General features: G+C 39.4%; 1 protein-coding gene across 4 annotated transcripts in view; it reads left to right on the top strand.

Moving 5' to 3' along the window:
- CDH1 (cadherin 1) overlaps positions 1-11341 on the top strand; it is a 67217-nt gene extending 55876 nt beyond the window's left edge. For all 4 annotated transcript variants that reach the window (XM_044663152.1, XM_044663154.1, XM_044663156.1 and 1 more), the window contains 6 exons: positions 386-531; positions 1730-1954; positions 5124-5354; positions 6782-6912; positions 7879-8022; positions 9808-11341. In XM_044663152.1, the coding sequence (XP_044519087.1) occupies positions 386-531; positions 1730-1954; positions 5124-5354; positions 6782-6912; positions 7879-8022; positions 9808-10017 (1087 nt within the window). In that variant the 3' untranslated portion in view covers positions 10018-11341. The remainder of the gene's footprint in view (positions 1-385; positions 532-1729; positions 1955-5123; positions 5355-6781; positions 6913-7878; positions 8023-9807) is intronic.
- The last annotated feature ends 14786 nt before the right edge of the window (positions 11342-26127 follow it).

Raw genomic sequence — 26127 nt, 5'->3', positions numbered from 1 at the left:
TCACACAGCTAGGAAGTGTCTGAGGTTAAATTTGAATCCAGGTTCTCCTAACTCTCCTAAGACTACAAGTTGGAGAGAAGTTGCTATTGTATATCGGAAACCAGAGTTTCCTCTTCTAAAATTTCCCTGTGCCAATGAAATCATAGGTCTAGTTTTTGGTTTGCTTTTGGGTTTTTTAAGGAGAAAGATTCATTTGAGTAAATAAGACGGGACACTAAATCTTGTCTTGGACTATTTTGGTTTCTCTCACTATCTTATTTTTATTTTTTATTTTATGATTTTATTCTCCCACTATTTTTTGAGAAACAACAGGAGTTTGCTGGACCAATCAAAATGTTGGCCCAAATTGGCCCAATGATGTACATATTCCCTGCTATCCTTTCAGGTATCGCATTTGGAGTGATCCAGCCAATTGGCTAGATATTAATCCTGACTCTGGTGATATTTCTACTCGGGACAATCTGGATAGAGAGAACTTTGAGTTTGTGAAGAATAGTACCTACACAGCCCTCATTGTGGCTGTGGATGATGGTAAGGATACAAATGCTTGTATTGATTCCTTCTCTGTTTCTTCTGCCTCTAAAGATATCAACCAGTCTCGAATTTGAGATATGGGGGGTTTTGGTTTTGGAAAATTTATAGAAGAGAAAATAGGGACTTCCTTGGATACATAGTTAGCATATTCTAGAATTATTTCATTTATTAAATACATCTTTGTTTATTAAATTTTAATTTACATTTTTTAAAAATGATGAACTAAAAAGAGGATAGTGTGTATGACTCCAAGAACTTTTGCTGCTGCCTGTTTTGCATTTTGCTTTTTTTAAGTGTTTATTGAATTTAACATGATAATAACAGAAATTGCCCTTTCTAAACTTTTGCCTTTTTTCATGTTTTTTAATGTTAAATTATCCTTTCTTGCTTCTTTTCTATATCACTACTCATTGATTCCCTCTTTGCTCCTTATAAGAAATAAATATCATCAAGCATACTAATGAATATAGCAGCACTGGTCATACCTGAGAATATATACCTTTACCCTGCATCTCTAGTCAAGAGGCAGGAGGCATATTTTATGGCCAGTCTTGGGAGGTCTCCATTAATGATTGCATTGCTCAAAGTTTTGAAGTCCTTTTAGGTTCTCATCCCTAGGATACTCATGCAAATTGGCAGCTTGGTTCTGCTTATTTTAATTCTGCATTCATACTGATAGATATCTCTGAATCTGTCATACTTGGCAGTTTTTATAATGAAATATTCCATTACAATAATGATTTCTGTAACTGTCATTTGACATGCAGTCATTTAATGTTCTGGACAAAATTCCTTCCCACGTGTAGTGTGAGCCTGATTGTAAAATCTTACTCCAGGCCATGGAAGTATTGCTTCTATAATTAAAGAAGGAAGGGCATCTGATCTCAGATACTTCCTAGCTGTGTTTCCCTGGGCAAGTCACTTAACTCCTATTGCCTAGCACAACTAAAAACAGCTAGGAAGTACCCGAGGCCATATTTGAACCCAAGTCCTCTCTCCTCAGCTTTATTCTCTATCCATTGAGCCACTTAACTGCCCCATGAGCATGATTTCTTGTGGGAAGAGATTGGAGGGCTTTGAAAGTCAGATAAAGGAATTTGGCTTTGATGAGATAATCAATAGGAATCCAGTGTAAGTTACTGGATTCTTATCATAACATCTTCCAGCTAAAATCTTTCTCTGCTTCTTCCCTTAGGATCTCCTATAGCCACAGGCACAGGGACCCTTCAGTTGCTTCTCTCAGATGTGAATGATAATGGCCCAGTACCAGAGCCTCGAAATTTTGACATTTGCCAGAGGAATCCAGAACCTCAGGTTATAAATATTATTGATCCAGACCTTCCACCAAACACTTCTCCTTTCATGGCAGAATTAACACACGGAGCTAGTGTTAACTGGACTATTGAATTTACTGACAATGGTAAGTTTCTGAGTCTTTTTGCAAGCTGAGGATTGGGAGGACATGGCCTCGTCAATTTTCTTTTTATAGGAATCAATAATAGTCAACACATATTTATTATGTGCCAGATGCTGTACAAATAAAATAAAAAGATAGTCCCTGCCCTCAAAGAGCTCACAATCTAATGGGGGAAGAGAAAGTTAAAACGCTGGGCTATAGAGGAGATTTCAGAGAAGATCCAAAGTTAGAAAATGCCTCCATTTCTCATCAGCTTTGCTTGATTTCTATTTGGGAACATAATGCCTCTCCAAGAATAAACTGATTGCCTGAAATCTCATCACCATGAAGACTGACTTAAGGGGCTGCCTGAGTTTCAGAGCCACTAAGTAGAAGAGATAGGGGCTGGAGCTACAAGTCCAGAGATCTTGTTCTCATTCTATGTTACCTGTTAAAAGTATCTCTCCTGATGGCAGAAGGGTAGAGAACTAGGATTAGAGATAGGAGGTCCTGGGTTCAAGTTAGACCTCAGACACTTCCTAGCTGTATGATCCTGGGCAACTCACTTAACCCTAGTTACCTAGCCCTTTCTGTTCTTCTGCCTTGGAACCCCTCAATACTTAGTATCAATTCTAAGACAGAAGATAAAGACATTAAAAAAAAAAAAAAGATTGACAAATTTTTGTAGACAATTCTCCATATTCAGTGGTTTATGTCCACTAGTGCCCCAGCCCTCATTTTCAACTTCATTTTGTTTGTAGGGTTTTCCTATTAGATTTGTACACTCCTTGAGGTCAGAGACTTTTTTTCTTATTTCTAATCCCCAGCACTTAACACAGAGGCCGACATATAGTACATAGTTTAATAAACATTGAATTGAAAGTAGTATAACTAGGTGGGAAATGGGGAGGACCTTCCTGAGGATATGATGATTCTGTCCTCCAATCAGAAATAGGCAGTGATTGAGGTGGGGAGTCTTAGAGGATAATGAGATTTTCTCAAAAAGAAGGTGGGAGCAGAGCCAAGATTGCATTTAGTAGCAGGTAAAACTGGAATCACTCCCAGAAATCTCTCCCAACAAGTAGCTTCCTGGGGCATGACAGAAAAGTCAGAAAAGCCCCAAAGTGTAGTATACTATAGCAAGGTAAGAAATGAGATGTTTGAACTGAACCTCCTTAAATGGAATTTTTAGGAATTCATGGCCAGTCCTAAGCTGTGAGACCAGTACTATACAGTGCTGTAGAGCTAACCATTCTAAATTGTTAATTCTTTTTCTAATTTCAGTTCCCCTTAGGGGAGAACTGAACTTTCCCCTTCTCTAATCTAAGCTATTGTTTACTCAACAGTTATTTATGAGCATGTGCCTCCTTATGTACAAATACATTTTTTTCAACAAAGTAAAATAGGAAAGTAAAACCAACATAGAGACTACATTTTTCAACGTGGGCATTATTCTGAATCTGATCTTTTCTCTCCTTTCTTTACATTCCAACATTCTCTCCATGGAAAAGAAGCAAATACATTCCCTCTTTTCCTGTGGGACCAAATGGGTTATTATAATTAGTGGCGGATTTTGTTTTAATGTCCTTTTATTTATAGTATAATTATAAATCAGTTTCCTGATTTTGCTTATTTCACTATGTATTAGTTCATACAAGTATTTTTGTGTTTTTCAAACTTCTTATTTGTTGTTTCTTATGGTAAAATTGTCCATTGCATTTGGGTGTTATAGTTTGTTCAGCTATTCCTCAATGGATGACTATCTCCTAATTTTCTTGCTTGTGTGCTACAGCGCAGAGTTTTGCTAAGAATATTTTGGTCTCTATGGGACCTCGCTGGCTTTGATGCCCTTGGGAGAAAGAAGGAGAGTAAGAGAGTGTATCTTAGTAATAAAATCACCAGGCCCAAGTGTATGAATAGTTTTGTGACTTTTGTCATACATCTGCAAATTGATTCTAGAATGGTTTGGTCATTTTGTGTGAGTCAAACTGGAAAGGATTCCAGAATATTCCAGGTCCTTCACTATTCTGTAACAAGATAAAAACAGGTTTCCATGGTCATAGAATCTGAGAGCTGAAAGAAACATTAGAAGTTATGTGGTCTGATCTTAACCTGGAGCAGGAACCTTCTTACTTGTTAAGAAATTCTTTACAGAGCCTTGTGCCTGCCTTTTGGTGATTTTCATTCCATCCATTGACCCAATTTATACCAATTTCGTTTGCATTTGAGTTCAGGTGGTAGATTCCTTCTGTTCTCTTCCACCCCCTCCCTGTCTTGGGAGTTCAATAGAGCAGAGATGGTAGAAAGTGTTTTTCATTATCCTGATGATGTCACACATACAATGTCAGCTAAGTCATGTACAACTCTGTCCCCATATCTGCTGGTTCAGTTCCCTGCAGTTGACCACAAGGTGAAAAAAATTGGAAAATTCCAGAAAATGAAAAAAAAAAAAATTAAGTCCATAATTTCAAACTGCCCACCTGCCAAACTAGTATAGGCTATAACATCATCAAGTCTGCCAACCTAGTACATGACCAGGACTCCATTTCTCTCTGCACTTTCCTCAAGTCTGCTTTTAGTGTTCTCACTGATCACATTTGTTAGAACATTATGGTAGTGCCTTTGTTTAAGAAAGCCCTCATTTACTCTAATAATGGTCTCAAAGCAAAGAGTCATGGTGCTGGTTGTACAGTTGTGTACCTGTACCTGCTGATTCAGTTTCCCACTGTTGACACCAGGGGGTTGCTTATATCCATCCACGGTTTTGGCCATCCACAGTAGGTCTTGGAACATATTCCCCATGGATACCAGGCCCTACTGCATATGGCACACATAGAAAAAATGGGTAATTGTTTATGAATAGGAAGAGCCCTGTTAGAACTAGAACCTGAACTCTTCGTTCTGGCTGGGGGAAAAGTAGTCTTTGAGTCTATTCGTCCAATTGTAAAGTGAAGAGATTGGATGATCTAAGGTCTAGGGGCCTTCCTATCTCTAAAATTGTATGATTTTACAATTCGTTTTATCAGTCTTGCTTCTTTTGTATTCCACTAAAATATAGTTAGCTCCTTGCATGCTTTATTCGAGAACAAAGATTCTTAACCCGTGTGCACTGAACCCCCAAGGAGTACAGATTTCAGAGAGTCTGAATTTGTTTTCTTATTTTTGAACTGTATTTTTTGTGCTTTCTTAACAGCAAGAGAATCTTTGATTTTAAGGCCAAAGAAAGAATTAGAATTTGGTGAGTACAAGATAAATCTCAAGCTGACAGACAACCAGAATAAAGACCAAGTAACCACTTTGGAGGTGTACGTGTGTGACTGTGAAGGGGCTGTATCCAAGTGCACGAAGGCAGGTGTAATTGCTCAGACCGGCATGGATGTACCAGCTATCCTGGGAATACTGGGAGGAATCCTTGCATTGCTAAGTAAGTGACTAATTAAGAGACACACTGTTCCATGAGTTCTTGGGCTTCATAAGCTCATCTGCTTTGAAAGGTGAATGTCAAGTAATAAAAATGCATTTATTAAGTATTTCTGTGTGCAAGCTAATTCACTAAAAGAAAATCTCTGAAGCATTTTGGAGACACAATTTTAGGAGGAGACAGAGACAGAGAAGAGAGAGAACGAGAACAGGAAATACTAATGTTGACCAACCACACCATGTTATAGTATTCATTTTAAATAACATTTGGTTCAATCTAACAGAAATCATTTATAAAGCACCTACTAAGTATCAGCCACTATGCTAGGTGCTGCAGGGATACCAAGAGGTCTCTAAGGGTTACCAGTCAAACAGTGTGAACAAGTATATATTAAAGTTTAAAAATTGATGATTTAGCCATTCCCCTGTCTTGGGTATTTTCTCCCCTGAAGCAGGATAGCACCCTTAAAAGAATGGGTGGCCAGAAACCTCATTATCTAGAAAGTGCTTATTATTGGCATATATTAGTGACTTAATAAATGCTTGTTCCTTTCTTTATATGTGTTGTTCATTGTTTTTAGTGTATCCAACTCTTAGTTAACCCATTTGGGGTTTTCTTTGACAAAGACTCTGGAGTGGTTTGTCATTTCTATCTCCAGCTTATTTTGCAGATGAGGAAACTGAGGCAAACTGGCTTACATGCCATTCCCAGAGTCACACAATCGGTGTCTGTGCTGACTTTGAACTCAGGAATATGAGTCTTCAGACATCAAGCCCCAAACTCTCTCCATTTTGCCACCTAGCTTACCAATTTTCTTAAGGTTTTACCAGCTTAAGATGAACTTTTCCAAATCTGATAACTGATGCCTACTCTCTGGATGGGCTCATATTGGAATCCTTCCCCATTTGGTAGTATCAACAAAAGCTTACATTTGACTGCCAGAGTTTTGTGACCTAGGTTCATCACCATACCCAGATAAGACATTGGGCTGGGAATATAAAGTTAGGTGTGTATTAAAATGCATTTCAACTAGTTATTTCTTTGGTCAGAAATAGGATTAGAAATGAACTCGATTTTGCCTCTTGCCCTATTAGTAATTCAATGTAGATTTGGGGGAGTATAATTTTATTTATAATATCTTCTGAATTTGATAAGGACAAGATTCCTTTTTATGTCCTCTGGTTTTTATTTACTACAAAAGCTAACTGAACCAATGAAACCATGAATTGAGATTAAGAATTTCAATTTGGGAGTATAATTGAATCCCTGAATTTCCCATTTCTCAGAGCATCCCTAACCATTCTCTTAGGTGGCCCATTCAGATTCTAAATGTAGATGGGCTGTTCTGCCACTTAATGATTCTTTGATGCTATTTGCTGTATACCCAGGGCTGTTCTCATCAATACATTTCTTATTTCTTATCCTCTTAGTTTTATTGCTGCTTTTGCTCCTCTTTCTCCGAAGAAGGCCAGCAGTTAAAGAGCCATTACTGCCACCTGAGGATGACACCCGGGACAACGTGTATTATTATGATGAAGAAGGAGGTGGAGAGGAAGATCAGGTTGGTTTAAGTAGCTAGTTCTGAGAGAAAAGCTTAAATGAATAAAGCCCAAAGAAGCCTTTAAAGTAAGAAAGGCAGGGGCTATGAAGCCGTCTCATTTGTTCAGTTTAATCTGATTTTATAGTTAGGCTGAACTCAAGCCCAGATGCCTTTGCTACTTTGCTAGAAATGTATCTATACAATCCAGAATCTCTTACTGAGTATACTTTCCCTCATGACAGCCTCTGTCTTCTTGGAAATCAGTCTAGTTCTAATATATGTTAAGGCTTTTAAAGCATATCACATTTAGTCACCAATAGCTCTGTCAAGTAGCTAACATAGGTGAGAGTCTCATTTGACAGAAAAGGCAATTGGGACTCACACAACTAGTATATGTGAGGGGCAAGTTTTTTGTTTTTTGTTTTTGTTTTTGTTTTGTTTTTGGTCTTTGATAACTTAACTCCAGAAATTGTTCCACCTCATGGTGCTGCCTCTCTTGAAATGTATACACAGTGAGGACAGATGGATGGCTCAGTAGATGGAGAGCCAAGCCTGGAAATGGGAGGTTCTGTGTTCAAATCTGGCCTCAGATACTTCCTTGTTGTGTGACCCTGGGCAAGTCACTTAACCCCCCACTGCCTAGCCCTTACCCACTCTTCTGCTTTAGAACCAATATATAGGATTGATTCTAAGATGGAAGGAAAGGGATTAAAAGGGGAAAAAATGTATATACAAACATCTAATGGTAAGTCAGCACCAGCCATTTGTTATATACATCTAAGTGCTATAGGAGTTCATTATTATAATTAACTTTTTAATTCTTTAAAGTGGTATGCCCTTTTATTTTCTGCTGAAAACGTCTCCAGAATAATCCATTATCGCCAAATTAAGAGTTTATCTTTAGCATACTTGGTTCCTCTGAGGGGCATAATCACAAGCTTATGATTTGGCTTTTTTTTTCTTTGTTTCCCACCTTTTTCTATTAAGGACTTTGACCTGAGCCAGTTGCACAGGGGCCTGGATGCTCGACCAGAAGTGACTCGTAATGATGTAGCACCAACTCTTATGAGTGTCCCCCAGTATCGGCCTCGCCCTGCGAATCCAGATGAAATTGGCAATTTTATTGATGAGGTAATATCACAGGTTCAAGAACCAAGGTGGAATTTGTGATGAAACTTAGTGGTTACCCTTATACCAAAGAGTAAATTAGAGCCCAACTTGTCTCCTCTTCCTCTTCAGTTTTTTCTCTCTATGCAGGACCTCAAAAGTTATTTCTTTTTAATGGGGATTTATTTGTTTGTTTAATTCGTTAATTTAAAATATTTTCCATGGTTCCATGATTCATTTTCTTTCTATCTCTCCCCACTCTTGTAGCCAATGAGCAATTCCACTGGGTTTTACATGTATCATTGATCAAGACCTATGTCCAAATTATTAATATTTGTAATAGAGTGATCATTTAGAGTCTACATTCTTACTGGGGATTTATTGAACTTCAGATCAGCCTCAGTCTGCATGACAAGAATAAGAATTTCTCAGATTTAAAAACATCTAAATATTCATTCACCAAAAAAGGATCTGAAGCACTGGACCATGGAAGGATGCCTTGGGAATATCCTATGTTCTGACTTAGTGTTTTTATCAGTGTCTTGACTGAAGGTCCAGCTGGGCATGCCTTTCAGATTTTCTGATGGTACCAGATGGGGAAAGTTATTTACTTATCATGTTGTGGGATAGTCATGATTATAGACATCTTAAGAGTCTAGAAGGGTATGCCAAATTGGATGGTATAACTTATTAGTGTCCTTTCCTTAAGTTTGAAAAGATAAACCCAAATGAATGTGTGGCTAGGCAAAAGGACCAATAGGAATTAGAACTGGGAAGATAGATCTTTTTTTTTTTTTTTTTTTTTTTGGTTGTTATAATTAAAAGTCTTTAATCAAGGCAGATAGATTATAATCTGGGAAGACACTTGTAGTTCTTGGACTTCCTAAGATCTTCTAACAGAGGGGGTCTAAGAATTTAGACAAAAAAAGTTATTTTCACAACCTTTGGTTTCCTTTGTAATCCTCTATATTTTATTTAATGCATTTAAAAATTTTATTCTGAGAAGGGGCCCATTGACTTATCAGACTGTTATAAAAGAACACAGTCTTAGCCAAACTCTTTTGTTTTACAGGAATCTGAGACTCAGCAGTCAAATGACTTGCCCCCAACCAAAGTTATTAAATAGCTGGACTTGAATTTGAACCTAGTTCTTCTAGCTTTAAATCCAGTACTCTGCCCGCTGTATCACACTGCCATCTTGCTTTAATCTAAAACCCCAGCGGGAGAAGATAGTGGGTATGATGGCAGTAAAACTAGAGGACCTCTGCCTTTGTGGCCTTTGGCAATTCATGGAAACTTCCTGGGCCCTGGTTTCCTCAAAATAAAAATGAAGGGGTTGGACTAACCATCCTTGAGTCTCTTCTTACCTCTATGAGCCTACAATATTTTGGTGTTGGTGTAGATGTTTAAATTTATATATAATAGATATCTCAGAATTCATTACTTAACACTTATTACAGAAATATATTCATGTCCACGCTTAGAGCCTTACTTCTTCTCCCAAAAGGGTGAGAGCTATGGAGATATCTAGAAGGATAACCTTCTCTTCTGTTGTGAGGAAGATTAAGTCTCCTAAATACTCATTTATTAATCTTCCTCACAACACTTCCCCTTTCTCTGCCTTAGAAACTAGCAAGAAAGACCAAAAGTCTCAGGTACCTTTGAACCCAGGACCAGCATTCCATCCCCTGTGCTACCTATGTCCCCCAATAAATACTTTCCCCTCTTCCCTTTAGCTATTTGGAATAGTTAATTTCTTTGGAATAAAATGCTTAATGACTACAAAATCTACTCTCCTCTTTCTAATAGAACCTGAAGGCTGCTGACAGTGACCCCACAGCACCCCCTTATGACTCTCTGCTGGTGTTTGATTATGAAGGAAGCGGCTCTGAAGCAGCCTCCCTGAGCTCCCTAAATTCTTCTGGCTCAGATGAAGACCAGGATTACGATTATCTGAATGAATGGGGCAATCGCTTTAAAAAGCTGGCTGACATGTATGGCGGAGGGGAGGATGACTAGGAAGGGAGTCTGGGGCTCTGCAGAACAGAACTCTGTGAAAACAGGGTTTCTAGGGGAAGAGGAAGGGGGGGCAGGTGTTGCCTCCCCATACTCTATAAAAACAGGAATAATTGCTAATTTACCAGTTTAGTTTTTATTTTAAGGCTAGTATCAATTCTCTTTGTGCTCCCATCCCTACCTCTTGCCTTTAATTTCTTGACCTAAGATTTCAGCAGGTAAATAAAATGTTTTTCAGAGGCGATATTCCAATCTTAAGAGGGCCATGCTGTTGGGCATTGCTTTTGGGCACTGCCTAAATTGACAATGAAATAAGGTGACAGCTGGTCCCCTCTCCCCTCTTCCCTTTACCCCTTGTGCCCCCTTTAAAAATGTGTGTAATGTTTTTTTTGTTTCTGCTTTCGTTTGAAATTGATTCTTACCCTTTTCTGTCATTGCATCTTCCCAGACAAGAGCTCTCAAAAGCACACGCCATACTTGACATTTATGGGCAAGAGGTTTGTGACTTGCTGAGGTCATTTTATAAACTTGATATAAAAGTGTTAAGACCTGTTTCCCTTATCACCAGTTCCCTAAGTACATATATGTATCAGGTTCATGGAGGAACATTTGTGATGTCATCGTTATTGTTAAAACTCTGTTGGAAAGATGTCACAGAAAGGGAAACTAGCAGAAAATAGAGATGTGTTTTTTTGTGTGTCTCACAAATAATAAAATGGAATAGTGATACCAGAATCAGGGCGGCATTGGGAATGCAGCTGCCAAAGAAGTTACAGTGGAAGGGATAGACAGAGCACCAGAGAAGGAAGCTTTAACATATCCTTGGAGGTGAGGGGTCCATCCAGGAAGAGTGCTACAATTCAGATGTCTGGTCTCTGAAGTCTAAGCCTTCTGCACCGATTTCCCAAGTACTTTCTTTGGGTCATGTCTCCAGGAGGCACAAGCCAACAGATTAGAAGGAAAACTGAGGATGTTAGCAAGCAGACATCTTTCGTGGAGAGACTACATTGGTTTAAATGCTTCTCCCTCTTTCATCAGACCAGGAGGTGCTGAGTGGAGGAGCTGAGACTTATTGCTATTCACAAAGGAATCAATTTTGTCAAAATGGCCATGAGAGTTTGGTGCTTCCTGCTTTGCAATACTGTTTGCAGCCAAAACAGTCTGTGATGAATTAGCACTGTGGTTTCTAGAATGTATCTGTTCAAGTCCTCAGATTTTGTACTGTGGGGTGTAGAAGAGAGCTGTGATTCTCATTGGCAAAAATTAAGCCTTTGAAAATGGCATTTTTATAAATTTTATTAAATAATTTTGTTAAATTGTTGTCAAACTGTTGTCTCATTCAAGTAGGTACCACAGTCCTGTCTCTGCAGCAAAAGCAGTGGTTCTCAACCCTGGCTTAATAATAGCTCCAAGGCTCTGTTTCCCTGAGAATGTGGTGAATTAATACTGATTTAATTTTGATCGTATCCTATAATTTTAAAAAGTCCTGGGTCCGGGCTGGGTAGCTCAGTGGATTGAGAGGCCTAGAGACGGGAGGTCTTAGGTTCAAATCCGGCCTCAGACACTTCCCAGCTGTGTGACCCTGGGCAAGTCACTTGACCTCCATTGCCTACCCTTACCACTCTTCCACCAAGGAGCCAATACACAGAAGTTAAGGGTTTAAAAAAAACTGAAACATTTTGTTTTGTGTCCACAATAATGATAAGAGCTAGTGTTGATACAGTGCTTTAAAGTTTGCAAAGCACGTTATAATTGTTGCTCTGCTGCCCCGTGAAGGAAGGTATTATTGTCACCCCCCAATTTTACTGATGAAGAAACTGAGGCTAAGAGAAGTTAAGTGACTTTCCCAAGGTCACACAGCTTAGGAGGCAGAATGTGAACTCATATCCTGAACTTTATCCAATGGACCAGTATTATATACTTAACTCCAGCTTTGCTGCTTGTTCTCAAGTCATTTAATTCTCCTCCATCATGTCAGCAAGCATAGATCTCCCTGTTTTATACCATTGTTTATTACAAGCTTGCTTTTGCACAGGCTTTTGTGTCATTATATCTTTCAAGTAACTCAAATGATTTTTGTTAACGGCTTGGGAGAGAACTTGTAAAAGAACCTCTAGGACTGATGCTTGTAGGGATCAAAGGCCCTCCTGGATCTTCTCCCTTCTTCTAACTCAGCCCTATTTCTGCTTCCCCTCTTTTTCCTTGACATTCCCCTCTAAGTCTTTTTTTTTTTTAAACCCTTACCTTCTGTCTTAGTCTTAGAATTATAAATCTCAAGATAACAGTGAGGGGTCAAAACTTATACCAGTCTTTAGTACTGTTTCTACTTTCTTTATAAGCACATCTTAGACTATAATATTCATGATCCCACCATCCATCCTCAATGGAGAAGAGTGTTATAAATCTTTTTCATTTTTCTTCTATTTGTAGTCTTCTGTCTTCTATTTTCGAAGTTGAATATCCTTGGGATGACTTTGCTGATTTATACATCTTACTAAACTTTCCTTACACTGATTTATACACCTTATTTAGTTTCTCTTTGCTTTATGAGAAGATACAGTCCAAAACTATCCATTATTCTTTGTATATGAATTTTATAAATGAATTTGTATTTTAACTCAGTATTACTATCTCTTATCTCTGTGTTTGACAAAGAAGCCAAATAACCTCCTAATGTGTTTCCCAGCTTTCTTATGTCTCCTTGTTATGGCAATTTATTTTTAAATTAAATATTATATTTTTATATCAGTATTCTCTGTTTCACTACCCACCCATCTTCCCGCTAACTCAAGAAAGCAAGAAACCCCAAACTCTTGCAAACATGTATAGCAAAACAAATTCTCTCCCTGGTGTGGCAATTAATTTTCATTGGCTGAACTTTTGGATAGAATTATAGCTGGTGTTTATTATTTCTGCTTATTTTTTTCCCTGCTGTCCAATTATTTGTTTAAATCTGTTATTTTAGTTGAATACCATATATTTTCCTCACTAGTTTTTCTTTTCGCTTATTACTAATCCTGATCTTAGCTCTTATGAATTGATGGTGTAAATGTACATTTGACAGCTGACTCAGGCATAATTCCCACATCAATAACAGGTGTTTCACTATTAAACTGCAATCTTTCATTTTCATGGAGTTATTTAGTCCTTGATAAGTCCAGTGCTTACCACTAATTTTTTTCAGAGGAAGTATTTATAATAGAGGCATGAAGATTATAAATCTTGGACTTCTCTCATTCTTTCTTCCTGAATCGTGTTTTCCCACACATTTCTCCCCATCTTCACCTTCACAGAGAAGTTGCCAGGTTTGAGAGCATACATTGACTTGATTGGTAGTCTTATCAAGTTCTTTTAAAGAATTTTTCTTTTTTTAAAAAATATTTTTCCTCTCCTCCCTTCCAGAGCCAACAAGCAATTCCACTGGGTTATACAAATGTTATTGATTGATACCTATTTCCATATTATTCATTTTTGCAATAGAGCAATCTTTCAAAACCAAAATCCCGAATCATACACCCATATAAACAAGTGATGTCATATTTGTTTTTCTTCTGAGTTTCTACTCCCACAGTTCTTTCAATGTGGATAACATTCTTTCTCATAAGTCCCTCGGTAAAATTTTTCAACCACTTCATTCTCAGTAATGGATGTTAGGTCATAAGGTTTGATTATTTTCATGGTAATCTTGCAGATTCTTATCACTAATATAAATGATGATGATGATGATGATGATGAAAGGTTTCTTGTTGCATTTTAGGGTAGGATAAAACACTTTATCAAGTGCTTTCCTTGCCTTTCCCAAGAAAACATTTTGCACCAATATCTTTCATTTTTAATTTCTTTTGTAGCAAGAATGTCAAGTCTTCTGGACTCAAGTCCTCCAGGAATGTGCCCATTTCTTGGTCATTAGACAACATTCTCATGTTTAGAGTACCAGATATCACATGAGAGTTCTAAGTGTATAATTTTTTTTGTTCTCCCCTCTTTCCTACCACTTTGCTACCATCACTGCAGAATCAGAAGGGGTCTGCATCCAAATTGAGACCCAATTTTGGGAGGGTTGGGGGTGTTTGATTGGCCTCATGCATTGCAATGGAAGACAACATGCTTTCTATGTGTAGGCACTGTGCTAAGTGCTAGAAATACAAATATCAGCAAAACCAAAATCTCTATCCTCAAAGAATTTATATTCTAATGAGTGCTAAGTTGGGGTAGAATAAAGAGATGGTACTAGTATGTGGTGTAAGAGATAAAAAGGGGGTTTTGATTGGGTGAATATTAAAATGTTTGGTTGCCAGGGAATTGAATAATTATCAATTCCCAACTAAAGAATAACCTCAAGTCAAAATGACTTTTGTGGAAATTTATTTACAAATGAGGAAAGAGAGCAATTAAGAAATTTAGAGAGAAGATTTGGTAAGATAATTAACCTGACAAGCTAAATAATTCACTTAGGTGCCTGGTTTAACCCAAACAGATCTAACTAGACCTCCACTGGAAAAAGGCCAACCCTTGAGCTGAGGGCAGAGGCCAAAAATCCCCAGAGGCATATGAAACAAAAGCTTAAGTCACAGTATCTCTTTTGAAAGAGAATTGAAGGAAGATTCAGTCTTTACACTCACCATGTGGAATTCCAAAGGAAAGATTTAAGAACAGTCTCACCAGCTCCAGAGCTCCTCCAAGTCCGGGTTATGAACCAGTAGCAAAGAGCTGAGCTCTATTTTAAAGGAGCATCTTTTGCATCACTTCCTGTGCCTTCTTAGTTTACGTGTCTAATCACAACAGACACTTTTCTTAGGACTGCCCAAGAGGCAGTAAGTTTTGATTTGTCACTCTAGCACACATGGGTCACAGACTAACCAGCTTGTGAGTTAAGTGGAGATGTTTTCACCTTGGGTGATTAAATTTAAAGATGGGTAGGGTAGATTTGATCTAATTATCACAGTGATCATGAAGTCTAAGTCTGAAAAGCTAAGGCAGAAGGCAAATGAAGTTGGTCAGATTGGGTCCCTTCCCAAAATAGAGGCCCCAGGAAGAATTCACCAATGAGAGATTAGCATAGTGGAGAGATATTCAGGAAGAGAAGATCACAGGAGTAGATAGATATTCCAAGATGAGAAAGCCCCAGGTACAAAAAGATCTTCCAAAGAGAGATTGTATATAGCCAAGGCATGGGGGTCTGGAAAGTCAGAATCTGAGTCAAAAGGGGCATTCCCACACATACAAAAAAAAAAAATACTGCCAGCCTATATATGATGTGCCTCTTAGAATTTAATTATTCTCAGTATATTTGGTCTATTATTGAAGCAATGCATGGCAGATCTGCCAAAGATAGTGCAATCCCTTGGAATAACCTTTGAAAACCTAGGATAAGCTCTGAGCCACCATGAATGATTAGAATAGAATTTTATAAAGTCATCTAGGTAACACAGTAAGGTGCAAGCCCTAAATGCAGGAGGTCCTGGGTTCAAATATGGCCTCAGATACTTCCTAGCTGTGTGACTGGGCAAGTCACTTAATCCCAATTGCTTAGCCTAAGCCCTTCCTTGTTCCTCCTGAAATAGGTGGATAATGTGTCTGGTTGTTGTTGAGGTGAGATAGCAAGATTGAGGGTATCCCACAGTGAGGACAGGCCTCCATAGGTTCAGTGCTCTTCTCAAACTCTCAAGGCAATTTATAAAAAACAGTTCAGGGTGTATTTTAAATCAAGGTAGAATTGAAGGGAGGATTAAGGGATAGGATGCCCTAATCTAAGGAGTTCAAATTACACCACTCTCCTTTCTAGGAACCCTGCAAAGGGTTGTGTTCTGATCTTCAGGTTCCCTATCTCTACACTGTCTAGTAAATCCTGGCTAACTAATTACTCTGAGCTAATAATCCTCCCAGATAATGGTTTTGATTAGATTTATAGTCTCTCAGAGCTACTAGGCTGATCCCTTTATTTGTAGGGATCAACCCTCTTCAGGCTAGGCCCAAGATGGCTTCAGGCCTTCTCACAGAGGGTTACTGGTCTGCAGAGATCTTCACAGCAATTGGGAACACTCTCAGGGCACAGGGACACACGTGGACCACAGGTATGCAGGATGAATCTCGACAGGATCACAGAATATGAAGCTTTGGCTTCACAGGAAAAGGAATCAAACCCCCTCCTCAGCTTGTAGAGATCCCAGGCAGGAGGAAGTTGTCAGCTTTAGACTTTTCCCCCAACAGGAAGTCCAAAAGCTCCTTGGTAGCTCTTTGTGTCCTTTTTTATAATGTCCCCCTCATTCTTAGAACACAGCCTCTGGTTCCAGGTCATGCGGCAATGTCTTACACACTGCTCTCTGCAAAATCTCTCTTACCTGTTTGCACCCATTCTCACCTTTCCTTAATAAACCTATAAACACTTGTCTTCTGTCTTAGTATGAATTCTAGGGAGTAATGTAAGGATAAGTGCTAAGAGATAGGGAGAAATTCATAGATTGACTTTAAGAGGAAAGGAGGAGAATTTGGATACAAACCCTGGGAGAAGATTCTGGAAGGAGAAAGATTAGGGATTTTGGGGTTGGAGAATTGCCTTGGAGTAGACTGCCTTTTCCCTGGAGTACAGATCAACTTGTCTGAAATCAACTTGTCAAAGATCAACTGGGCTAAGGTAATCCCAAGGATTTTGTCATCTGGGACTCTGGATTACCTAAGAAGTAAACCCCAGGCTTGAGAGGGGATTCAGGTTAACGGGGAATCATATCTCCTCTGCCTTCTTAAAGACAATCTGGGTATTTAGATTAGCAGATAGTCAACTTTTGGGGTTTTAGATAAGAGCAGGGAGTGTATATGCAGGGCCTAAAGAAGAAAGGAAGAGGACCTTTTGCTAGGTGCATAAAAGTTGGGTTGAGTCTAAATTTTGTAGTGTTAGGACCCTATCTGCTCTTTTCCCTTACTCCAATTATCAAAATAAACTTGGTTTCTAAAGCCCCAGGATTTTGTGCTTTACTGGCCCTGGGAAGGTCCCTAGGTGGGTGTTTCTCATCTCCCATCCATCTAGGCCTTTCCCAAACAATCTACCTCCATTTGGAGGTAGTCATCTCTTTCAGTTGGTAAATTTGAAGGGCAAGAGCCAAGGAAATTTTGAATTTTATACGAAACAGTCATCTTGAGTCCCTTAGAATTCTGAGAGCTGCTTCTGGCAAAGCAAAAGCAGCTAATGGAATCTTGGTGCTGCTGGCAGCGGGGGTGGCTCTGACTGACAGGTAGCCATTTTGGTTGGAATTCTCTGTCTCCCTGGTACTCAGGGAACATTCTACTGGGATGTTCTACTCTACAGTTGGGCTAAGGGGAGTACTGGAAGATTCCATTTGACCGTTTTTTCACTCAGCTTTATTTTTAACAGCTGCTGTTTTATCTGAAGACTTTTAACAGTGGTAGGAACCAATAGTTTTTCTTTTTATTGGTCTACATCTTTACTACAGCTGGTGTTAACTGAAATACATCCTATAAGTAATACCAATATGGGTTTGGGATATTATCTTTCTTTCATTCCCTATATTCTTATAGAAGTAATACCTGACTTTTTCTATATTTGGTCTAGAGTTGAAATATTACTGCCTTTTACTGAAGCAACTCTACAAAGGGCTATATGTCTTATATTCCATCTGTGATACTGATTTGCTGTTTTATGTCTGTGTTGGTTAGAGGTTTAAAATGTGTATTTAAGAGATGCATTGTATATGGCTGGCTAAGTTTTGGTACTGGTGAATTAAAGCAAATGGTTATTGCCTTACAACTGAAATTGGATAAAACTAAAACAACTTGAGAATTGATGAAACTTAATGGCATGGCACATGGTCTAAAGCAACAGGAACTAGTAAAGCTTGCAGGGGCTAATCAACAACAAGTTCCTACTAAGGTGCAACTAGAGGCTGAGGCTTTAGAAAATAATCCAGTTATAATGTGTCCTTTAAGAATATCCCTTATTTTACACCTGACCAGGGTATTGTTCACATTAGACAGCACAAGAATTTTACTCAAAGTGAACTAGAATCCTTAAAGAAACGGATTCCAAAGTTGTCAAAAAGTTAGAGTTATTCAGATCTTCAATCTGAGCTACCAAGATTTTGACCTTCTTTTGGATGAGATTTTAATTAAGAAGGGAAAACAACAGGTTGTGGAGCAGACAAACAACAATACTGCTCTTACTCCATGGTTGCCTGAGTATGATGATTTGGAGATAAATTGTGTGGGAAATTATAGGCAACTTGGAATGGCAAGGGAGTCGATCTTGGAAACAATGAGAGCTAACTCTAAGTATCCTGGGACATGATCAAAATTTGAGAGGTTGAGGCAAGATAAAGGAGAAACACCCGGCTAGTTTCCTTGACAGTATTATAGGTTTTTATGAAGAATAATTTAATTTCTCCATAAATTGATGAAAAATAATTCCCCTCAAAAGATTATTGGAGAAAAAGCTGAAAGAAATAGCTTGAGAGGAAGGGGATGTAGGACCCTTGTACTCCAAAAATATTGAAGGAGAAGCTGATATGAGTTGCTACTGTCACAGCTCTGTAAGCAGCTCTGTCTCTCCTTAGCCACACCTCTGGATGGCCTGAGAAAATGGCTATCTTCATCTGATGCTGGGAGAGCTCTTCTGCAGTCCTCTGCTTCTTCTGCTGTCACCCAATAAGGCATCATCTCCATAGCTATAAACTACAGCCAGCTCCAACTCCACATTTGGTCTCAAAGCTTCCTCTCTGCTGCCAAGCACTGAAATTGGTCACTGTTCTGAATATTCTGGTTCTGCTAAATGTTGTAATTTTCAGCCACCCAAACTATGGACCTAAGGGGCAACTGGACTATTGAAACATCACATTCTTCAATCTGTCTTAGTCCCCCCCTACCTTAGTTTCCCCTGGGTGACATCGTTTCCCTCAGCCAGCCATTGTGAGATACTGCCTTATTCTCTACTGAAAGTCTTTCAGATCTTTCTTTTATCTGTTAGGCAGCTAGATGGTACAATTGAGATTCAAGAGAGGATGGACCTGAGTTCAAATCCTGTCTCAGATATTTATTGAATGTGTTAACCCTAGGCAAGTCACTAAGGGGGTTGGATTTCCCTTCTAGTTCTAAATCTGTGATAAATGACTTTCCCCCTATCTTTAGAGGTCAGGCAGCATGCTTCTTCATTTAGAGTCCCATCATGCTATTGTGCTGAAGCATAAAGTTAATGTGAAATTTGGATAAACCTCAAAGAGGCACCAAAATTCTGGCTTAGGATAGGAGTTGGGAGGGAACCCTCACAAAAAGCAACTGCTATTCCTGCTGTCTCAGCTAAACAAATACTCATCTGTTCTCTGGTCCTTTGGTGGAAATTTCCTCAACTGAGGAAAACCACTTGTGGTCATTCTAAAACAGATATTAGGTTTTGTAGTGGTGCTAAACAGAACAGGGAATGCTAGAGTCAGTTCACCTACCCGTAGCTTTTTTTCTTAACCCTTACCCTCTGTCTTAGAATCCATTACTAAGTACGAGTTTCAAGACATGAGCAAGTAAGGGCTAGGCAAATGGGGTTAAGTGACTTGCCCAGGGTCACATAGCGAGGAAGTCTCCAGTTCTTGCTCTCTATCCATTGAGCCACCTAGCTACCCCTCTACTGGTATTTTCAAAGCCTATATGTCTCAAATATTTTCTAATGGACTCATGAACATAGTGACTTCTATGTTCAACATACTAAGTATTTGTTTAAGATGATTCAACCATATATTGTAAACTGTGATAATGAGATTAAATCTACCTAGTCCTTTCTTAAATCTAATCACCAAAAGTGTAAACAATTCCACTTAACTCACAAGTTGGGAGGTCTGTGACCCACACATGCAAAAATGTGTGATGAAATCAGAATTGACTGACTGCCCCTTAGGCAGTCCTAAGAAAAGCATCTATTATGATTGGACATGTAAACTAAGAGGAAAGCACAGAAAGTGATGAAAGAAATGGCCTGGATAAATTAAGAGAACTCTTGGGGTTCGGCTCTTTTACCTCTTGTTCATGGCTTGGACTTGGAGGAGCTCTAGCTGGGACTTTCAACTTGGTGAGACTATTCTTAAATCTCTTTCTTTGACATAGATCTAGTTCTTTAAACTAGATCTCTTACTCTACCCTCTTCTCTCTACTTCCACTTTCTCCTATATTTTATAAATAAATTACTAAAATCATTTTAGGAACTGGTATTTATTCAGTTCCTTGGCAACCACACCTTTAAATATTAATATCCAACCAAAAAACCCTTTTTCCCTCTTACAAAACCCAAATTAGTGGAAATTTACATTAGGGCTCAAAGCTTCCTTTCCACATAGACAGTGTATAGGATCTTCTCACCACATAGGGATCAGGTTTGATAAAACCCTATTCAAAATAATTTTGAATGGCAATTTATGATTTCGGCTCTTGGATAGGGCTTTCCATTTCCAAATGGTAGATATGTACTATAAAAAAGGTACTTAATGGAATTTTACCTGACTTACAATTGTAATGCTGGGATTTTTTTTCAAAATTTTTTTTTAAACCCTTAACTTCTGTGTATTGGCTCCTAGGTGCAAGAGTGGTAAGGGTGGGCAATGGGGGTCAAGTGACTTGCCCAGGGTCACACAGCTGGGAAGTGTCTGAGGCTGGATTTGAACCTAGGACCTCCTGTCTCTGGCCTGGCTCTCAATCCACTGAGCTACCCAGTTGCCCCAATGCTGGAATTAAAAAAAAAAAAACTTCCTAAAGAAAGCTGGAGATAATGCTTGGAGAATTAATTTTCATATAACTCTCAATGGCCAGGTTTAAATTTTACAGCCTGGAAAAAAAAAAAAAGACTTTTCTTTGCTAAACTCATTTGTGTAAATTCATCATGGATTAAGCTGAGAATATTTTTATCCTCTCTTTCCCCTCCATAGTACTTTGTTGCATCTCATGAATTTTTCAGGCACTCAATTGCTTTTTTTTAACATAGTATCTAACATTTACATAGCACTTACTATGTATCAAACAAATACTGCTAAATGCTTTACAATTATCTCATTTGGTCCTCACTACAACCCTGAGAAGTAGGTGTTATAATTATTCCAGATTTACATATGGAGAAACCAAGGCAAACAAGTGAAATTACTTGCATGGGGCACCTAGCTAGATTGTGTTTCTGTCTGGATTTGAACTTGGGTCTTCCTGGCTCAAGGTCCAATGCTCTTTTCACTAAGCCATCTAGCTAGCTATGATCTGTCATATTCTGCTACTAGAGTATAAACTACAGGAAAGGAAAGGACTCTATCTTATCCAAAATATATGCTCCCCATCTCTAACACAACAGGTAATAAAAATCTTTGCATAATTGAATGGAAGCTTTCACATGACGTTCCTGCTGGAAGATGAGACTACTATTCTGGGCAAGCTCTATAAAGCGTGCTGAAAGCTCTAGAGAATTCTAAGAGGGGCAAGTTCAGAAAGATCTCAAAATAAACACTGAACAAATTGTAATCTTGTGGAAGAATGTTCAAAAGCAGAAGCAAATAAAAATTAGTGGGGTTTGGATGCAGGTAAGGGTGGGGAGTGGAAGAAGACCAAGATAAGAAGAGATACCTTGAGGCAGAGCTAAGACTCATTTACTTTCAACTTTAGAACTTCATTGGTTTGTACTGCTAGTCTACCCACCCTATGGCTGGCAAACTCCCACCATACCTTACTCTCTTAATTCCAGTGACACTTATTCTCTAACTGCCTAAGAGTTGCATGTGATCTCTGCTGGCCTCAGTTTCCTCAATTATAAAATGGAGATAATAAACCTATTTGATAGGGTTGTTGTGAGGATTAAGTAGAGCTCAACAGTGCCTGGGGTGGAAGGTGGGCATCAGAGAGCTCCTCCTCCATGTAAGAATTAAAATTTAGTTATTATAGCTATATATTAAAAATATGTGGCCGCCAGGAATCAACAATTCAGGTTGATTCCGTAATTAAATCAGACCCAAGTCAGCATCGGGTTGAGGAGTTTATTTACAATCAGGTAGGTAAAGTAGGGATAAAGAGAAAAGGGAGGTTAGAAGTCTAAATAAATGAAGCTGTAAGCCACAGGGCCCAACAGCCAGATAGGTAGAGTTTAGAATTGGCCCAGCTAGGCCAAGGAAGCCAGCCTAACTTACCCACGTGACAATACAGAGTGTAAGCTGTCTGTGGTCTCAGGAGATGCTTCTTCCTCCAGTTCCAGAGGGCAACTGCCCCCACAGGAAGTTCACTCACTTACTTAAAGAGAATGTGTCTTTCATCACTTCCTGTGGTCCACCTCTAATTCAAATGGACAAATGGCAGTTTCTACATTGATTTGGACTGCCCAAAGGGCAGTCCCTTATTCTTGATTTGTTACTTATTGTCACGTGTGGGTAACTCGTCTCCCCTCCCCACTAAGGGAGGTGGGAGTGACATCATTAGCACGCCTGGGTTGAGTAGATTTTTGACTATTAATGGGATCTGGCTAATTCTATTTACACATCCACCAGAAATCCTCCTGGGTGGCTCAGTAGATTGAAAGCCAGGCCCAGAGATGGGAGGTCCTGGGTTCAAATATGACCTCAGATACTTCCTAGCTATGTGACCCTGGGCACATCACTTAACTCCCATGGCTAGCCCTTACCACTCTTCTGCCTTAGAACCATTACATTGTTTTGATTCTAAGACAGAAGGTAAGAGTTTTAAAAAATAAAATAAAATAAAGAGGATGTTCAGGGCAGCCATTTCATTATGGTCCAGAGATTCACATTCTGCAAAATCATATCAACTCTAAAACTTGCACCCCAGAGCATTCCCTACATCTGTAGGTACTTCTTCCCTTGGATTGGAGAAGGTGGAAGATGGACAGTGGAAAGCTCATCTGAAACCCTCCATTTAAGGATGGTACCTGGGGCTGTCATCTCATCCTTCCCTATCCAGTTTCAGGATTTCCTCTGGTCCTACTCTTTTTTAGAATGGAAGCTCCTTGAATGCAGGGACTGTCTTTGTATCTGTTATAAACAAAAAGGGACCTAGGGAGATATATACAGTGATGTGAATGTATCTATGTATTCTCCCTAGTTGCAGATGATGGAGGAACACCAACCCCGATCACCCTTGATAGTTGTTATAATTTCCCCTTTTCTCTAACAGTTGCCCAGGGAGGACCCCAAAAGGTTAGGTGGATGGGTAACCCTTTCAGGTCCCACCTGGGGTTGGATAAATTATTATAGGGCTTTTGATTTGCCTTGGATCACGTTTGATATCTCACTGCGTTGGCTCCCTCTCCAAAGGTCGTGATATAGAGACCACTCAGGAAGGTACTTGTTAAACTCTCTTTATCTATAATCTATAATCAGGGAAAGGATAAACAGGATAAGGAATGGGAATTGGAGACCCTATCAACCTAGTATCTATAACTAGTTGACAATCAGGACTGGAGGCTATTGATCTAGTAGAAGCTGGAGCTTTATTCTCCACTACCCCTCTGGCCCAGCCTGGCCACAGCCAAGCCAGAGAATAGGGACTGCTGTTGATGCAGCTGTGTTGGTGATTTATTCTCTCAGCTTTCTCACTATCAGTGTTTGGTGATGCACTAGCTCTCATAGTCTTCTGGAAATATTCAGATTCTTCCTACCTTCTTCTTCATAGACCTCCCAAGCTCCCTTCACCACCCAGAGACCTAGAGTCCTAAAGAGCTTGAAAGATCCAGAGACTAAAAGACCTAAAGAGCCCAAAGACCCAGGACCAAAAGACCAAAGACCCCTTCCAGTGGCTGTCAGGGGAATTTATACTGCCAGACCAACCAATGCTTGCCCCTGGCTCACAGCATCTGAAAACATTCCATGCTTTCCAACTGCCTCCCCTGTCATTCAAGGTGGCATCCATCATTTCCCAGCATATGAACATAACATATCCCAGTGCTTAGCACAGTACCTGGCGCATAACAGATGATGAATAAATGTTCCCTTCCCTAAAGCAAATGATCCCATCCCCACCCCACCTTCCTCCAATTTTCTCATCTCCATTTACCTCTACTAAAACCATTCCATCCTTCACTCTGGTTCTGCCTGCCCTTCCATTTGGCCTGTTCCATCATTAACATACTTCTTCATTTCAGATCTCTTTCTTTTAGATTCCTTTTGGCATTCACAGATGTCTAGCTCCCCTAGAAGCCTCTGCATTCAAGTTGGGCCCCTTGGCTGAGACCACAAAGGTGCAAGACCTCTGCCAAACCCCATCCCTATCCTACATTACTTGGCCTTCCCAATAAAGGAAGTAATAATCACTGTGGCTACTTCAAAGTACTTATGGATTTGATAATTATAAGAATGGTAATGGACTCAAAGTCTAAAGGTGTTCTCTCCAATGACGGGAAAGTAAGTAACCAATCCAAATATGAATCAGTTATGAAACAAGCATTTTAACTTTCTGCAGGGATCCAACACAATACTCACAGAATGATTAGAACAGAATCTAATAACCTATTGTTACTACTGTAATTAGTTGCAAGGCTAATATTCAAGCCAAGTTGGGGCATAGATTTTTGCAAGGCTTCTAACTCATCACTGCTGTGCACAGTGTGATCAAATTCCCCAAAGGTGCCTCCCTCTCTGATGCCAGTCCTTTGTTTGTCCTAATTCCTGTCTCCTTGGATAGATGCCTTTGTGGCTATCACATTCCCAAGTTAGAGGTTGGTCCTATCCAAATACATTGCCCACTCTTGATCCTGGGAGCAGTTATCTGAGGGTCATTTACTAGCCCCAAGTTGTTCTCCCTTTCTCAGGTGCCTGATTCATCCTTTTCCTTTTCACTGCCAATCTGTCTTTATTCTAGAGAATATCAACTTGTGTTGATACTCCCTTAAAAACACTCATCTCCCAGATCCTCACTCAATTTCAATTCAAATAATTTACTCCTCCCATCCAATTCATCTATACATAGGGACAGACATCCCCTTTATAGACAATAACAAGTAAATGTTGCTTTCTAGTGTCAAAAATATCGAAATTTGTTTCTTATTATTCCCTCTCTCCCTAAGTTTCACTGCTCCTATACTTATGCCTCATCCTCACTATGCCCTTCCGGCCCTTCACTCCTTCCAGGTCATCACCACTGCTCTGGTTTCACTGACCTCTCTTTGTAAATGTTGACCCTGAATTTAATCAATTTAATCAATTCACTGCTACCACGTCCTTCTACTCTCTCAATACAAGCTTATTGAGACATATAAATAATAATTTTTAAAGGAATATTTTTAAATGCTGATTGATTATAATCTTGGACGAATCACTTCTTTTTTCTGTTTTTGCATTCGTCAAGTGGTAAGGATGATATTATTGAAAGGGTACCTCCCCCTCTTATCTTTCTGATTTGCCAAGCTTTCACCACTTGCCCCTCCTGCTCCTACATTTGAGCTGCTGACCAGAACTGAAGGAAATCACACAACCATGATGACAAGGTGATTTGCCCAGGGGCACAGAACCAACAGAGTTAGAGGCTATTTGCTGTTGTTTTAATTGGACATGTGTTTTCATCCCCCTCTCCAGTAAGAAACCCCCTCTACCAATACTGGCTGGTGTTTGTTTTAGCAATTTATAATCTTGGCTGCGAGGGGCACAGAGGGATTACATGATTTGCTCAGCGTCAGAGAGGCTGGTCTTGAATTGAAGCCATGTTTGTCCCCCTGGCCAGCTCTCTATTGGACTAAGCCACATAGTGGGAAGAAAGCACTTAATTAAAAGTTTGTTGACTAACAGATTAAAAAATGGTTGATGGGAGAGAGACTGAAGATTTGGAGGATGTGAGGTTATAAAAGTCAAAAAATTCATCCATCAAAAACAATGAATGCACTGGGAGAGTCTGGAGAGTGCATTGGTTAGAACGAATAGTTGGGAAGACCTTGAGTTCTAAGTGCCATCTCTGACAGCTATTAGTTGGGTGATCCTGGACAAGTCACCTAGCCTCAATGTCTCAGGCAACTTTCTAAGACTTTAAATCATCCATACCCTTCTCCCCCTTCCTCTCCATCCTTTCTCCCTCTTTTCCTCCTCTTATTTTCTCTTCCCCTTCCCTTCCTCTCTCTCCTCCCGTCTCATTATCTCCCTTCCCCCCCCCCCC

Source organism: Gracilinanus agilis, chromosome 2 (genome assembly GCF_016433145.1).
Source record: "Gracilinanus agilis isolate LMUSP501 chromosome 2, AgileGrace, whole genome shotgun sequence".
Lineage (NCBI taxonomy): Eukaryota > Metazoa > Chordata > Mammalia > Didelphimorphia > Didelphidae > Gracilinanus > Gracilinanus agilis.
Note: the sequence above shows the minus strand (reverse complement) of the source record. Positions and strands in the feature narration are given on the sequence as shown.